The sequence below is a fragment of the Ornithorhynchus anatinus genome, chromosome 5 (assembly GCF_004115215.2).
Source record: "Ornithorhynchus anatinus isolate Pmale09 chromosome 5, mOrnAna1.pri.v4, whole genome shotgun sequence".
Taxonomy (NCBI): Eukaryota; Metazoa; Chordata; class Mammalia; order Monotremata; family Ornithorhynchidae; genus Ornithorhynchus; species Ornithorhynchus anatinus.
In genome coordinates this window covers 29,252,066-29,270,177 of record NC_041732.1, presented here as the reverse complement: position 1 = coordinate 29,270,177, position 18,112 = coordinate 29,252,066, and the positions used below count along the sequence as shown (strand labels likewise).

Sequence of the window (18,112 nt, the reverse complement as noted above, 5' to 3'; positions counted from 1 at the left end):
CAGGCCTGTATTCTATCCACTATGCCATGCTGCTTCTCAGGTCTTCCTTCTGCGGTTAGGACCTCAGTGGCTTCAGGCATTTGTGCCTCATTGGTCTCCCATTGATTCCTCAAATATTCTACACACCAGCCTATCATCCTATATCTCCAGTCTTGGGAGGTGAAAAATTCTGGGCTTTCCTTAGGCTAGAGTTCATGGCTGGGAGGGTCTCTAAGGTCAAAGAAGAAATGACCGAGACACCAACTCCCTGATGAGTCTATCAACTCCATTATGTTGTATTTTTCCAAGTGCTCAGCACAGTGCTCTGCATACAGTAGGTGCTCAATAAATATGATTGATTGATTGACTCTCAGCTGTCAGGTGACAGACTTCCTCCCAGTTTTCAGGACTGACTTGTAAGGCCTTCCAAAGGAGCTAGCAGAGGCTTTTCTGGGTTTTTGTCTAGTTTTGGGGTCTTCACAAGGTCCATCTTTGGTCCATCTTCCCCTTTCCTGGTGAGATCATGGTCAGCGCACATGCACACAACTACTAACATATCCATCTTTCATGGAGACAGTCTAGAACAACATTCATAAATAATGTATTAATAATAATAATAATTAGCATGTACTATGTGCTAGACACTGTACTAAGCACTTAGGTGGGTACAAGCAAATTGGGTTGGACACAGTCCCTGTCCCACGTGGGGCTCACAGTCCTGATCCCCATTTTACAGATGAGGTAATTGAGGCAGAAAGAACCCATAACCTTCTGACTCCCAGGCCCGTGCTCTATTCACTATACCATGGTACTTCTCAGTAAAATATTTCTGGTTAATAGTCACATGGTATCTTTCTTTTACAGTAGTACAAATATAAAGCCCAATTCTTTTGGATGTTATGCTGGAATGGATAATTGCAACCCGTGTTCTACAGTTCTTCTAGGTTCGTGCTGCACAGTAAACTTCGTGGCTCACTGGAAAGAGCACGGGCTTTGGAGTCAGAGGTCATGGGTTCAAACCCCGGCTCTGCCATTTGCCAGCTGTGTGACTTTGGGCAAGTCACTTAACTTCTCGGTGCCTCAGTTCCCTCATCTGTAAAATGGGGATTAAGACTGTGAGCCCCACGTGGGACAACCTGATTCCCCTGTGTCTACCCCAGCGCTTAGAACAGTGCTCGGCACATAGTAAGCGCTTAACAAATACCAACATTATTATTATTATTATTAAACTTTTGGCTAGGGATAAAAGGTATTTGAAAAACTTCTCTCCCCCCCCCCCGTAGAAGGGTGTCTTGGGCTTAAAATTTACATTTAGTTCATTATTTCTTCACTATGATCTTCTTGAAGTTCTATTATTTATCTTTCCTATTTTATTGATGGAGAAATTGAAGCCCAGAAAGTTAGCCAGAGCCCCACCACTCTGTAGAAATACAGAAATACTTGGAGGCGGAATCCCCAGATTTGAAAGCTACCTTTTAAATGTGGCTCAGCGTATAACCCTCATAATCAGCAGGTATCCTGCAATTGTAAATGTTAGGTTCTTATCCATAGAACTGTATTCTTTAGTAGTTTTCCTAAAATTATGTCTTTCACATATCTAGTTTGTGGCATCTTGGAATAACCTTTTCAGTATTTCAATTGGTAGCACCAAGAATAGGCTTGACATTGTCAGTTTTGTTATAACTGAAGCAAGATACAACACATTAGATCTGTAGGGAAAAGCCTAAGGAATGCCTACACATGTTAGGCAAGCATTAACTGAGAAAATGAATATTTTTTTGAACCATTTACCCTGAATCCTCTTCAGATTCCTCTTCAGAATCCACCCTGGGAACACTGTTTACCTGATTAATTTATCTGTTGTAGGTGTGTCATCTGGGTTCTGTATAGGAAATATTTTCTTTCTGTTTTTTGAAGCTCCCTTCAAAATGCTAATCAGTCTATTGAGTGAATACCAGGTTCAGAGGCACAGAACTAAGAATGTAGTGCCTTATTTATCCAAAACCTGAAACCAAGTAGGACATTATGATTTCTTTCTTTTTCGAAAGGGAAAATTGGGCAATACATCTATTTTAGATTGTATCTCTTCCGGAGATAGGAAGTTGCCTTCACGTCCCCAAAGAGAAGCTATAATTGAGATCTGGAAAGCTGCCTCCAAGGTCGTCTGTCATATTCTTAAAGGGAACTTGCTTTTGTTTCAGCCCTTTCCTCCTGACCTGCTTTTAAAATGTTCTTCTGCTGCTTTCCTCTTTGGGCTTTCATCAAATCATCTAGGGTTCTGTTTTCAGCTTCCTTTCATTGCTCAGTTAAGCACCAGGCATCTTCATGCCCTGAGGTTCATGTTACATTATAGAAGGCCCCTCCTCAGGGAGAGAGAAAGAGACTGTGAAGCATTGACCTTGGGTAGCCAGATGCCCTTGCTATGCACAGTTTAGCTTGCTCATGGTTGATTACAAAAGTGTCCAAGTAAACTTTAACAAGGCTCTGTTAACAGTGAATACTACCTTATTTAGAGAAGCAGCATGGCTCAGTGGAAAGAGTATGGGCTTGGGAGTCAGAGGTCAGGGGTTTGAATTCCGGCTCTGCCACTTGTCAGCTGTGTGACCATGGGCAAGTCACTTAACTTCTCTGTGCCTCAGTTACCTCATCTGTAAAATGGGGATTAAGACTGTGAGCTTCACGTGGAACAACCTGATTACCCCGTATCTATCCCAGTGCTTAGAACAGTGTTCTGCACATAGTAAGCACTTAACAAATACCACCATTATTATTGTTACAACAGTCATGGATTGAGTTTTATAGGACCCAGGGCCCATAATGACATGTATAATAATTCCCAGAGAAGAAAAAACTTGTGCCTTCAAATTTTGTGAATTAAAACCTTTTATCTGTCATAGCTGTGGGGCTTGTAAGTATTTACAGATACTGCGGACAAGAGTGAATGAATATTATCCTCTCTTGTATCCAGAGGAAGAAAGTCTACACCATAGAGTGAAATACAGTGTTTCCTCCTGAAAGTGAAATAGAGCTATCCTTCTAGGCAGAACTTTCATGATTTCAACTTTACTAGCACACAAAATTTAGCATTGAACATTTAGTATTTTGAACCAAAAAAATTGTGACAAGTAGGGACTCTAACAAGATAGCCCTCTCTCTATCCCTCTATCCTGTGTGTAAATATTTTTTTGTCTTCCATATTAGAGTGTAAATTCCTTGTGGGAAGGGAATGTGGCCCTTCTTTATTTTGTACTTCCCAAGTGTCTAGTACAGTGCACTTATCAAGTGGGTGTTCAGTATATTACTACTACTGCTACTAAGACTACCATTCATTCATTCACTCATTCAATAGTATTTATTGAGCGCTTACTATGTGCAGAGCACTGTACTAAAAGCTTGGAATGTACATTTCAGCAACAGATAGAGACAATCCCTGCCCAGTGACGGACTCACAGTCTAAATGGGGGAGATAGACAGCAAAGCAAAACAGAACAAAACAAAAACAAGACAACATCATCGAGATAAATAGAATCAAGGAGATATACACCTTATCAACAAAATAAATAGGGTAATAAGTAATATATACAAATGAGAACAGTGCTGAGGGGAGGGGAAGGGGGAAGAGCAAAGGGTGGGAAGGGGGGAGGGAGAGCAGAGGGAAAGAGGGGCTCAGTCTGGGAAGGCCTCTTGGAGGAGGTGAGCTCTCAGTAGGGCTTTGAAGAGGGGAAGAGAGTTAGTTTGGTGGATGTGAGGAGGGAGGGCATTCCAGGACAGTGGGAGAACATGGACCAGGGGTCGACGGTGGGATAGGCATGAATGGGGGACCGTGAGGAGGTGAGCGGCAGAAGCGGAGTGTACGGGGTGGGCAGTAGAAAGAGAGAAGGGAGGTGAGGTAGGAGGGGACAAGGTGATGGAGAGCTTTGAAACTCAGAGTGAAGAGTTTTTTTTTCGTGCGGAGGTTGATAGGCAACCACTGTAGGTTTTTGAGGAGGGGAGTGACATGCCCAGAGCGCTTTTGTAGGAAGATGATCCGAGCAGTGGAATGAAGAATAGACTGGAGTGGGAAGAGACAGGAGGAAGGGAGATCTGAGAGAAGGCTGATACAATAATCCAATCAGGATATTGTGAGAGATTGTACCAGCACAATAGCCTTTGGATGGAGAGGAAAGGGCGGTTCTTGGCGATATTGTGAAGGTACCACAACTACTCCTACTGTTTGAAGGCTCCAGGGGCCAAGGATTATAGCTCTGTGACAGTAGGGCTACTGGGGTTATGCAGTGGCTTAGTAGAGAAGCAGCATGGCTTAATGGAAAGAGCACGGGCTTGAGAGTCAGAGGTTGTGGGTTCCAATCCCGGCTCTGCCACTTGTCAGCTTTGTGACCTTGGATGTGAGGAGGGAGGGCATTCCAGGACAGCGGGAGGACGTGGGCCAGGGGTCGACGGCGGGATAGGCGTGAATGGGGGACGGTGAGGAGGATTCACTTCACTTCTCTGTGCCTCAGTTACCTCATCTGTAAAATGGGGATTACAACTGTGAGCCCCACGTGGAACAACCTGATCACCTTGTATCCCCCCCAATGTTTAGAACAGTGCTTTGCACATAGTAAGCATTTAACAAATACCATCATTATTATTATTATATATGCAGTAGAACTTCTGTCCCTGAGCTGTAATCTTTGGCCCTTGGAGATCCCAGACAGTAATAGCAATAGTAATAGTAGTAACAGTAGGTGTTATTAGTAGTAATAGCAGTATAAGAATAGCTCCAGTAGCTTCCCCAAGAACCCTAAGAGCGTGTCTACCTGATTGACAGATAGCATATGTGTTTTTTCCCCACACTTAGTCCTGTGTCTCCTTCCTGTCTCCCAGCCAACTTTGGCCAGGGTGGGTGGAGTACAGATAGGCTGACAGAACCTCCAGCCCAGCAAAGAACTACCGTGAATAGGGTAAGTCTAACCTTTTTCATGATGGAAGGGTGGGCTTTGAGGAGGACAAGGGGTAAGTCATTCCAGACACTGAATCTTGAATGTATGAGCCAGGACCTGCTAATGATAACCTAACACCCATGATTAGGTTTGTTCCATGCAGATTCATACCTAAAAGGGAATTTTCCTTTAAAAGATTCCTTAAATAATACTTAGCACCAGAGAGTTCCAGCTATTAGCTAATGATTAGGAAGAGCCTGGAAGTACAATTATCCTTGTGATCACATTCTGAACAGAATCACTCAGTAACTTTTACTGCACAATTGGTAGAGTCAAAGTAGAGGAAGAAAAGTGATATCAGTGACAGTTGACCACCAGCTATCCCTACATTAACTGTTCTGAGACCTCCAATTTACACTTCTGAAAAGCAAATAATTGTGAGACCCTGATTTTATGGTCCGTAGTCTTAATGAAAATCAAGAACAAGCCACTTTCTTCTCTTCTACTCCCCACATAAAGTTTTTGTTTTCCTTGAGCTTGCTTCAGGACATTTGTGTTGTGGTACAGTAAATGTACTTCCCCATCAAATTCTGTTTCCAGAGCAGCTCACCTGACACATGCATGTGCACCTGACACATGCACATCACAGAAATGACAGCCTCTCAGAGTTACTCTCCCCACTCCCAAATCTAGATTCACAGAGCTGACTCCGAAGCCAGTGGGGAAACATGCATGATAAAATAAAAACACTTTGGGGAATTTTTGACAAAAAGCATTAAAGCAAATCCCCTGACCACTGGCTGCCTAATGAGCCAGATGTAATTTAATTACATTATGTTTGAACCGAAGAACAACTCCAGTGAAGGGATACATCTGTATTATGCAGAAATCGTACAAACTGACATATACACTGTGCAGATTGAGGTAGTAGGCTCTCGTAGCTTGTTTCTCATTGAAAGGAAAGAGATCAGAGTTAAATATTTTGTAAATTATCTTTTCTAAAAGTTTCTCTTGGTAAATTAAACATTAAATTTGATGTTTGATAAATGTTTAAGTTCTTAAAACTGGTTTTTCACTAAAAAAATTGACAATGGCAATTATTGACAGTGCCTTTAATATGATTAAGCTGCCCTAAACCATACATTTTTTAAAAAAATTTGTTGCAGCTGCTGTTGCCATTATTCTACTTCGAGCATTGCCTTATTTAAAATTTTCAGAATACAGTAGCAGAGTCTTCTATTATTCTACTCCTTGTAGACTGTGTATTATACAAGGATGACTAAACATGGATAACTGCATATGATGGTTACTGTTTTCCCTAAACAATTCAAGTACCAGAAAAGATCCATCTTGGCAGTATTTATTTACCCTAGTTCTTTGGAGGGGAAAAATCCCATCACACCAGTAACCAAGAACAATAATTACTACTATCCAACTTACTGCATAGTTCATCTTGGATGATAATTTTCATCCTATTCTCAGTGTAATTTTGATTTCAATCAATCAATAGTTTTGAGCACTTATTGTGTGCAGAGCACTTTACTAAGTACTTCAAAGAGAATGAGAACTTCAGAGAAGCAGCATGGCCTGGTGGATAGAGCATCAGCCTGGAAGTCAGAGGACCTGGGTTCTAATCCCAGATCTGCCACTTGTCTGCTTTATGACCTTGGGGAAGTTACTTCACTTCTCTGTCCTTCTGTTCCCTTGTTGTAAAATAGGGATTCAATACCTGTTCCCCCTCCTACCAGACAGGGATTGTGTGTGAACTAATGATCTTATATCTTCTCCAGTGCTTAGAACAGTGCCTGACACATAGTAAGCCTTTAAAAATGCCATTATTATCATTACTACAACACAATAGAGTGGGTAGATATGATTCCTACCCTCGAGGAACTTACAGTGATACAGGCATTAAAATAAATTATAGGCCAGAAAAAGCAGCAGAGTATAAAGGATGTGTGTGCATAAGTGCTGTGGGGTTGGGAGTGGAGTGTCAAAGCGCATAGAGGGTAAAGACTCAAAGTACATAGGTAACACAGAAGGAGGGAGAATAGGGTGTGGTGAGGGAAGAACCCAAGTCCTTTGACTCCCAAGCCTGTCCTCTTTCCACTAGGCTGTGCTGCTTTCCTTGATCTCTGGCTCCTCATTATTACCTATAGGGCCATCCTTGATCCATAATTCTATAATGATCCCAAAGTTCCAGAAATCAGAATAGACTTCTGATCACCATATGCTTCTTTCTGGGGCTGTGATATTTTTCTGGAGAGTAGAAATGGAGAGGAAGGGAGGGAGGCTTCTTGAAGGAGATGGGGAGAGTGGTAGTCTGATGGATATAAAAGGAGAATTCCAGGAAAGAGTGAGAACATGAGCAAGGGTCTCATGGCAAATGAGGAGAGTTGGAGGCACAGTAAATAGGTTCTTTTTAGAGGAGTTCAGTCTGAATTGTAATGGGAAAGCATGAGGTTAAGTAGGAGGGGAAGAGCAGGTCGTGTTATAGCCGATGGTGAGGAGTTTCTGTTTAATGCTGAGGTGGTTGGGCAGCCATTGGAGGTTTTTGAGGAATGGGGAGATATGGCCTGAACATTTTGTTAAAAAAATGATCTGGGCAGCAGAGCAAAGTGTGGACTCGAGTGGGGAGAGAGTAAGCAGGGAAGTCAGCAAGGAGACTGATGAAGTAGTCAAGGTTGGATAGGATAAGTGCTTCAACCAGTCTTTCAGGTAGTTGGTTAGGGAGGGAGGGGCAGCTATTTAGCAAGTGAGTCTCTCCTAGATGTATCTTACATTCACATGACACTCTGACAGGCATTGTGGAAATAAACAAGCCAGGAAATTGGCTGTAAAGGGAAGAAGACATTTTTGCTGATGGCTTCTGGGAAGAGAGTGTGGAAGGACTTGTCTTCTCAAGAAAGGCATGTATGGGAAGGAAGATGAAGGAAATAGTAGGTCCTCTCCTTTATTATTATTATTATTATTATCAGTCCTCATAATAAGGAATTAGGAATTATTAGTCTTCTCCCTTCCCTTGGAAAAATCAGTGGGGTTGATTTGGGGTTTTAAGGTATAAAATGAGATCTATCTGATGACCAGCATGTTCTTCCCCATTCCTACTCTCCAGAAAAAGATCACAGCCCCAAAAAGAAGCACATGGGGGTCAGAAGTCAATTCTGATCTCTGGAACTTTGGGATCATTGTAGAATTATGGATCAAGGGTGGCTCTGTAGGTAATAATGAGGAGCCAGAGAACAAGGTGAAGCAGCGTAGCCTAGTGGAAAGAGCACAGGTTTGGGAGTCAAAGGACTTAGGTTCTAATCCTAGCTTTTCCACTTGTCTGCTGTGTGACTTTGGTCAAGTCACTCCTTCTTTGTGCCTTAGTTACCTCATCTGGAAGAGGGGGATTAAGACTGTGAGCCCCATGTGGAATGTGGACTGTGTCCAACCTGATGAGCATGTGTCTATCCCAAGTGCTTAGTACAGTGCCTGGCATAGTAAGTGCTTAACAAATACCATTAAAAATAAAACAAATAAAAAAAAGTTTTCCTTCCCAATACTCCTGAAGTTATTTTTACTGTGGTAAATTTTGTTTGCAATTACCAGTTGAAAATTTTTAGTGTTGTCATTTTTATTTGAATTAGCCATATTTTTCCCTGGGTTTGTGCTCTCTGTCCCCTTTTCCACCCTTTAGATTATGAAGTCAGTGTGGACCATAGTCTTTGTCAGAATCATTGTCCTTCTATTTTTTGTACCATTTAATGTAATGCTTCATATTCTATGTCCTTAATGAATGCTTTAATTTGTAGGTGAGCCCACAAATTAAGTTAGTTTATGCAAACTCTCCAGTTAATGATTTCAGTGATTTCAAGTATATGTAATGTACTTGTCAGTTTCTTTAGTGGGTATAGTATACTGGCTTAGTATTTTTCAATACTGAATTACCGGGCACTGGTTTTAGGGAGAAAAAAGCCAAAGAGAAGACCCAGCCACTTGTAAAATTACAATGGCCTGAGAAGCTACTGAGGTCTCACTTGAAACAGACTTCTCCACAGCCACAGATGGCATTTACCACCCTTGCCAACCAACTGTGGCCATATGAAGGACAGAGCAAGAGACAAGAAAAGCAAAACAGAAACAAGTGAATGTTCTGCTAACTGTAGGATTTCCTCCCCTTTCTAAATCCTTTTCCTTCATGTTTGCACCTGTAATCCCTTCGTAACACATAAAGTATATTTTGAAGGCCTAAACTGAAGTCCTTCATAATCTGCAAGCAACACAATTTTGAGCTTTCAGTTAAAAAGGATGTGGGGCAGCAGTTCCATTATTGTTAGAGGCCCCTATTCAGAAAGGCATCTCTCGCGTCAGTTGGACAAGAGGTGAGGAAAAGTGTGAAGGAGACTTGCTTTTCAGATCCACTCACATTCATTGATAAAATCATTTGCTATTATGAAGGACAAATCTCTATATGAATATATACATTATTGTCAATATTCATGAATGTGTTTTTCATTCATCTAAAATAAATGATTAATATGACAGAAGTGAGTTAACTCGAACTTGAACAACATTCTGTTGGCAGCAGGCTCAATATTGTCTAATGTATATGCTATATATTATCACTATAAAGTCTCTCAGTGGGATTTATGGTATGCTTTCTGTGTATAGAGCATCATAATGAGTGATTGGGAGAACAGAATTGGTAGACGTGTTCCCTGCTCACAATGAGCACTTACAGACTAGAGGGGTAGACAGACATTACAATAATTAATAAATTTTGGCTATGTGCATAAGTGCTGTGGGTGGGGTGAATATCAAGTGCTTAAAGGGTACAGAGCCAAGTACATAGATGACGGAGTCAGGGAAAAGAGGGCTTAATCGGGGAAGGCCTCGGAGGAAATGAGGCTGTAATAAGGCTTTGAAGGTGGAGAGAGTGGTGGTCTGACATATATGGAGAGGGAGGGAGTTCCAGGCCAGAGGGAGGATGTGGAAAAGGAGTTGGCAGCAAGATAGATGAGATTGAGGCACAGTCAGCAAATTGGTGACAGAGTAGTGATGTGTACAGGCTGAACTATAATGGATCAGTGAGGTAAGGAAGGAGGGGGCAAGTTGAAGGCAGGAGGAAATGCAAGAATGCAGAGAAGGAGAGAAGTTAGAACTGAAGAAGTAAATTTTGGAATCATCTGTGTAAAGATGGTAGTTGAAGTCATGGAAAGGAGTTCCCCAAAGAAGTAGGGGTAGTTGGAGAATAGAAGTGGACCCAGAACTGAGCCTTGAGGGACCACCCCACACTGTTACAGGGTGGGAGGCAGAGAAAGAGCCCATAATAGGAACTGAGAAGGAGCAGCAGTTATAGAGATGAGAAGAACGAAGAGAGGATAGTGTCAGGGTTGGATAATGATTCCAGAAAGGGGTGATCCACAGTGTCAAAGACAGATGAGAGGTCTAGGAGGATTAGTATGGAGTAGAGGATTTGGCAAGAAGAAGGTCATTGGTGAGTGAAAGGGATGGAGACCAGACTGGGGGGTTAAAGGAGAGAAAATGAAAGAAAATAACTTAAACTTCTGAATCGTTTAAGTTAACAGTGTCATGTTTCCTTAATACTTATCTAGCTCTAAGGTCCTCTTCCTAATAAGTCATTTCTTCCAGCTTTCTAGAAAGCTCTCTGACTTTTCTCTGCAAGAACTGCTAGCTGGGTGCCACTTCAGCGAAGTTATGTCATGTCAACATCATTTTTTTCTCTCTTCATCCCTACAGGCACATTTCATTGCTCGGACTCAGAGTCCATCAGCAGAGGCTGCAGACTCAGCCCACTCAATTGCACAAGCTGCTGTCGCATCTCCGAGACCAGAGCACAATGGTGAGATCCTTAAAGGCATAGTCATACTTCTGTCAATTGCAAATGTGTGCACGCATAAATATATTTCTGCAAAATCAGTAATTTTGATAGTTATTTTTCATGTGCTGCAGTTGAAACGTAAAACTGATCTTAGCCAAGTGCAGAATCCTGAAGCCCTCTTCGTTTGTTTAGTTTTGCATATTTGGCTCATGTCACTGTGTTCTTTCCAACGCTTTCTCAGAGCCTTTGATTTATATTCTTAAGGAGCCTCTTTCGTCTTAATTCTTTTCCTTTTTTAAGCAGGACATTATCCACCAGAAGCATTATGAGGCAGCTCTTAGAGTCACAGGGAAATTGCTTAATCAGAGTTGTACTGAAAGGAGAATTTGCTATTCCTCCCTAAGGAGATTTTAAAATTTAAAAGTTCATTGCAAGGTCATTAATGCAGAAATATATATCATGAAGAGTATGACTGTCTTTCTATCATCATCAACAACATACCTTGTTTTTCCCTGAAATAGTTCTTAAGGATTAATATTTTTCTGAAAAAATAAACAATATTGGCAATCTGGAACCAATCAAGGAGACCAGTGATGAACCAAATTATTTTTCATGGTTTTCTGGGGCCTCTGCCATCCCTTCCCTTGAATCTTTCCTTATCTCTTTCCATCCATCGTACAGTCACCCAAAGTCCTTTCCTCTGAGCTCTCTAAATCGGTTTCTTTCAGAGCATTAATATATTAAAAATAAGACAAAACTGATTAAAATGATGAAGCATTTGTGCAGAACAGAGAGGAATACATTAGATTGAAAAGATTTTGGTGCCCTTGGGAGGCCAGGTGGTAGAGTCTTCCTCAGGCCAGATTAGACCAACACAAAACCATGTTCAAAAGGTCCTCTAACTGGGTAGGGAAACAGGTCTGGTGGCTGGGATGTCATTAGGCCAAAAAGTGCCATGGACCTCCTTTATAGACACCATAGTTTGGGGCAGTAAATAAAGAAGGCCCCATATTGATGACCATTTAGGGCTCATGTAGGGACGTGGAGGTCAGAGGCATGCCCTGTTCACTACAGAGGCCAACCCTGTAAAGTCACCCAATCAATCAATCAATAATATTTATTGAGTGCAGAGCACTGTACTAAGTCCTTGGGAGGGTACTAATGAGGAGGAGATATGGTCTGTACCTTCAAGGAGTTTAAAATCTAGGTAGGGGACTGTCAGATGCCTCCTATTCACAGATAGCTGGAAGAGAAGAAAAACAATCCTCCAGCTGTTCATAGAAGAATGGAAGAATAAGTGAATAGTAAATAAGGCATGTGTATAAGTGCTAAGGGTTGATAAATAAACCAGAATGCTAGGGGCAGTTGTTGGATTGATAAATCTTGGATAGTTGGAGTTTCAGCGAGGAAAGTCTCCTGAAGATGTGAGATTTCAAGGCGGCTTTGAAGATGAGAATATTTGTAGCCTGAGGATTTGAAGGGGCGGGGGCAGCTCCAGTCTGGAAGAAGGATACAAGCAAGGAGTCCGAGACAGGTGAGTTGAGAGGGAGGCACAGTGAGCAGATTAGTTTGGGAGAAAACTCTCATGCCCTCCGAGAATCGAGCTCAGGACCTTCAGGTTTTGAGACTGAAGTACTGCCTATTGTACTACAAGGGCTGGGAAATCCCTTCCAGAGCTGGAATCTGTGCACAGTGTAGCTGTCTCTAATAGAGTAAAGTAAGATTGGTGAGGATAAAACTCTTTTCCTTCCTCAGAGAATTTCAGCATCTGAGAAACCACTGGTCATTTCCAAAATCTTCCCCTGGCACCCAGCTATTGAGACTACTGCACTCGTATTAAGAGATTGCTATAGATTTCAGCTTGAATTCCCTCCTACAGAACAAAACAGGATATATCTCAGAGTAAAACTGGACCACAAAGCCATCTTCCTTTAACCTTAGTCAATTCCACTATGAGTTAACGTCTCAAGAAAAAATGAGTCTGCTTCAAATGTACGTGCTTTTCAGTAACAGATCTTTAGTGAGATAATCACTCATTTTCCATGAGCCGCCTACTAAGTGCCTTTTGAAAGAAAAAAATACCAGAATTTTCAGGCTGTATGCCCAGTTCAATTCCTTTTTACCAAGGCTGATCCGGCATTCCTTATACAGACAAAACTGCTTATAAAAGTCACAAAGCATTTTGATTGCATAAGGTCTGTGCAACAAGCCCAAATCTGGCTTGCAGAACGATATTAACCTGCACCTGACTGACTTTTACCAGAGCAACTATTGTCAGACATTATATTAACATATTTTCCAAAGTATTCAGGACATTTGTCTTGTGTTTATAACTCTGCTCAGGAGGGATTTTAAAATAAAATAGCTTTTAAGGCAAGCATACTCCAGTGTAAACCTTCAAAAGGACAGAGCAAACCAGTACAGCTCTCAGTCGACCTTGTTTGGAAGTGTTTCCCTGGGTGCTTCCAGCCTGAAGAGCATTGGACTGGCTGCAAGTAAGAGCAGGCCTTGAGGTTCTCCGATGTAAATCCTTCAGGATTTTCTTATGGTAGGATTCTCCCTCTAGAAATAATGAATAACTTTCAGACCCGAGAATTCCAAGCTGAGAACCTGAACAGAGGACTCAATACAGTACTAGTAGCACTCCAGTCACATTTTCCTGGGGCAGAAGCAGCATGTCATAGTGGATAGAGCAGGAGCCTGAGAGTCAGAAGGTCATGGGTTCTAATCTCTGGTCTGCCATTTGTCTACTGTGTGACTTTGGGCAAGTCATTTCAATCCTTTGTGCCTCAGTTTCCATATCTGTAAAATGTGGGATTGAGACTGTGAATCCTATGTGGGACTGTGTCCAGTCCAATTTGATTGTATCCACCCTAGTGCTTAGTACAGTGCCTGGCAGACAGGAAGCACTAAACAAATATCATAATTGACTGTTAGCCAGGGGTGCAGCACTTAGCTAGTTTCATGTGTGGTCTTTGTCTGTGTTAAACAACTACAGTTAAAGCCAGGTGGAACCCAGGCTCCTGGTTAAAATGAATGATAGTCAAGCAGTCAATTTATCCATTGTATTTATTAAACACTATGTGCAGAGCATTGTACTACATACTTGGGATTGTATAATACAACAGAATTAGCAGACCTGGATCCCTGCCCATAACAAGCTTACAGTCCAGGAGGGGAAACAGACATTAATATGAATAAGTGATTTATAATGTATAATTTTAATATATGTACATAAGTGCTGTGGGCTATGGGGTGGGGTGAATATCAGATGCCCAAAGATCACAGATAAATAAATGAAATGTTGGTATTTGTTAAGCACTTACTATGTGCAGAGCACTGTTCTAAGCGCTGGGGTAAACACAGGGGAATCAGGTGGTCCCACGTGGGGCTCAGTCTTAATCCCCATTTTACAGATGAGGGAACTGAGGCGCAGAGAAGTGAAGTGACTTGCCCACAGTCACACAGCTGCCAAGTGGCAGAGCTGGGATTCGAACTCAGGAGCCCTGACTCCAAAGCCCGTGCTCTTTCCACTGCGCCACACTGCTTCTCTTGCACAGATCCAAGTGTATAGATGACTCAGAAGGGAGGGTGAGCTGAAGGGGGAAAAGAGACCTTTATCAGGGAAGGCCTCTTGGAGGAGGTGTGACCTTAATAATGCTTTGAATGCCAGGCTAGGGAGAGGATGTGGAAAAGGGGTCAGTGGAGAGACAGCCTAGATTGGGGCCCAATAAGCAAGCTGGATTTAGAGGAGCGAAGTGAGGTGAGGTAGGATGGGGTGAGCTTTAAAGCCAATGGTAAGGAGATTCTGTTCGATGTGGAGCGGGCTGGGCAACCATTATAGATTCTTGAGGAGTGGAGAGACTGGACTGCACATTTTTGTTGAAAAATGATTCATGCAGCAGACTGAGTACAGACTGGAGTGGGGAGAGACAGGAGGCTGGGAGGTCAGCGAGGAGGCAGATGCAGTAGCCAAAATGGGATAAGTGCTTGGATCAGTGTGATAATAGTTTGGATGGAGAGAAAAAGTCCAATTTTAGCAATGTTGTGAAGATAGAAGATAAGCAAAATTATGTTATTGCCCAACATTCCTTAACATTTGTATGTTGCTACAAAGGAACCACCTCTCAGGGTCGCACCTGGAGAGTTTCCAGGACTCTATCAGTCTTGACTATGGGAGGGAGAGTCAAGCAGAGGCATATCCATTCCATTCCTAGTTTAGACAGTGATTAGCGAGTGGCAGGCAATCTGCTACAATTCAAAACTCACCTGTGCTGGACAGCAGTGGCATGTGAGAGAGTCGAGGGAGGAGACTCAGGTTTACTGCGTGGAAGGAGGCAATGGTAAACCGCTTCCGTATTTTTACCAAAAAAACTCTATGGATACACTACCAGCATGATTGCAGATGGATGTGGGGTGTTCTTGGAGAGATGTTTTCCATGGCATCACTATGGGTCGCACCCGACTCGACAGCATAAGACAACCACAACAACAACAGAATGCCAATAAATTCTCACTCAATAAAGTAATGCCTTAGATGAAATTACATTGAATCCTAGCTCCCTGTGAACTAAAACTAGGACACTGTTCTTGATCCCCCAATTTCAATTTGCTGATGATACTGCAGTGGTTGCTGGCTTAGAAGCAAACCTCTTTGATTAATCACTGACATTTTCAGCAAGGCCTAAGTAAAAAGAGGATTATTCTCTAATGAAAAAAATCATCCACCAGAGAGCTGTTACTGATGAAAAAAATATTCACTGGTGTAAGTAAAGGCTTCCAAGACTTAAAGACAAGGAAGATCACACCTTAGACAATGGATCTACTAGATTATGGATTGATATAGTCATCTTCACATTGCTTTATAGACCTGAAAAATAGGCAGCATATAGATGACACCTTTAGGTAAAGGGAAAATATTTTCTGCCCTGCTTTTGGAAGATCTTCTGAGTTCCTTAAGAAAACATGTGACTAACTAAAGCAATCTCTTTCTCAGGAAAGCTCTACACATATCAAGGCATTTATTGTCAAATACCAGTTTTGCTAGACTGGACAGGTTAATGGCATGTCTGAGCCAGTCTGCAAAGCACAGTGGTATATTTCTAATTAAGACAGAGACGCACCTAAAAGGGTAGAGAAAATGTTCTCCTTTAATTTTAAACATACAATATAAGTAGTGTTCTGGGCAAATTATGACCCAGGTTCACTTCATTTGTAAGCAGTATGTTGTGCATAGAGCCTCACTCTGTCAAGGGGAGAAAGACAGGAGAAAAAGCAGTGGAATAAGTGAATTGAGAAACCTGACCCACTCTTCCCTCACAGAAATGTTTGCCTGAATACCAGCAAACCTTGCCAGTCCATTTACATAGAAAACTAACCCTCAAGGAAATAAAAATAAATTCTCATTTGTGACAGATTGCTAACACTACACCCAATATTTAATACCATCCATTACTACGATATAGCACAAACAGGACCATTTCTTTGATCACACATGTTTCATATCAGAAATAAGATGCAAGCTAATCCACTAGACCACATCAAAAATACACATTGAAACTTCTATCAATCAATCGTATTCATTGAGAGTTTACTATGTGTAGAGCACTGTACTAAGTCAGTCAGTCAGTAGTATTTATTGCACGCTTACTCTTTGCAGGGAACTGTACTAAATGCTTTCTGCCTTGATTACTCTACCAGCCTCCTTGCTGACCTCTGTGCCTCCTTTCCCTCTCCACTCCCTCCTTTCCCTCTCCACTCCAGTCCATACTTCACTCTGCTATCTGGATCATTTTTCTACAAAAATGTTTAGGCCATGTTTCCCCATTTCTCAAACAACTCCAGTGGTTGCCCATCCACCTTTGCATCAAACGGAAACTCCTAATCGTTGGCTTCAAAGCACACAGTCACCTCGCCCACACCTACCTCACCTCACTACTCTCCTACTACAACCCAGCCCACACACTTTGCTCCTCTAATGCTAACCACACTGTACTTCGATCTTGTCTATTTCACCACCAACCTCTTGCCCACATCCTGCCTCTGGTCTGGAATGCCCTCCCTCCTCATATCTGACAAATAGTTACTCTCCTCTGCTTCAAAGCCTTATTGATGACCTATAATCTCCTTCAAGACCCCTTCTCTGACTAAACCCTCCTTTCCTCTTGTCCCACTCCCTTCTTCATCTCCCTGACTTGCTCCCTTTAGTCATTCCTTCTCCCAGTGCCACAGCACTTATATACATATCTGTAATTTATTTATGTTTATGAACATTTGTCTCCCCTCTAGATTGCAAGCTCGTTTGGGCAGGGAATATGTCTGTTTATTTTTACATTGTACTCTCCCATGCACTTAGTACAGTGCTTTGCACATAGTAAGCACTCAATAAATACAGTTGATTGACTGACAGAGACTCTGAGACATAGGAGATGAGATATTCCCTGCCCACAATGAGCTTTACAGTCTAGAGGGGAGACAGACATTAATATAAATTACAGATATGTACACAAGTGCTGTGGGGCTGGGAGGAAGGATGAATAAAAGAAACAAGTCAGGGCTCTGAAGAAGGGTGTGGAAGAAGGGGAAAAGAGGGCTTAAACAAGGAAGACCACTTGGAGGAGATGTGCCTTCAGTAAGACTTTGAGGGGTGGAGAGTAACTGTCCGTCGAATATGAATAGGGAAGATGTTCCAGGTCAGAGTCAGTTCATGGGTAAAAGGTCGGTGGCGAGATAGGTGAGATCAAGGTACAGTGAAAAGTTAGCATTAGAGGAGTGAAGTATGGGAGCTTGGTTGTAGTAGGGGAGTAGTGAGGTGAAGTAGGAGGGGCAAGATGATTGATTGAGTGCTTTAAAGCCAATGGTGAGGAGTTTCTGTTTGACACGGAGGTGGATTGACAACCACTGGAAGTTCTTGAAGAGTGGGAAAACATGACCTGAACATTTTTTTTTGAATAGTGATCTGGGCAGCAGAGTGAAGTATCAAGTGGGATGGGAAGAGACAGGAGGCAGTGAGGTCAACAAGGAGGCTGATACAATAATCAAGGTGGAATAGGATGCGTGCTTGGATTAATGTGGCAGCAGTTTGCATGGAGAGGAAAGGGCAGATATTAGCAATGTTGTGAAGGTCACACAGATAGGATTTAGGAATGGATTGGGTATGTGGGTTAAATGAGAGGAGGCAAGGATAATGCCAAGATTAAGGGCTTGTGAGACAGAAAGGATGGTGGTGTTCTCTACAGTGATGGGAGAGTCAAGAGGTGGACAGGGTTTGGGTGGGAAGATAAGGTATTCTGTTTTGGACAGATTAGGTTTGAGGCGATGCCTGGACATTCAAGTAGAGATGTCTTTAAGGAAGGAGGAAATGCGAGACTGCAGAGAGGGAGAA

At 42.2% G+C, this 18,112-nt stretch overlaps 1 protein-coding gene and 1 non-coding gene across 3 annotated transcripts in view; both read left to right on the top strand.

Moving 5' to 3' along the window:
* The window catches only part of TTC23 (tetratricopeptide repeat domain 23), a 63,480-nt gene that overhangs the window by 32,163 nt on the left and 13,205 nt on the right, over positions 1–18,112 (top strand). For both annotated transcript variants that reach the window (XM_029065878.2, XM_029065879.2), the window contains exon 7: positions 10,647–10,749. In XM_029065878.2, coding sequence (XP_028921711.1) covers positions 10,647–10,749 — 103 coding nt within the window. The remainder of the gene's footprint in view (positions 1–10,646; positions 10,750–18,112) is intronic.
* Positions 14,850–14,987, top strand: LOC114812413. Its single transcript, XR_003760066.1, has one exon. It is a non-coding gene; the product is annotated as a small nucleolar RNA SNORA7 (small nucleolar RNA).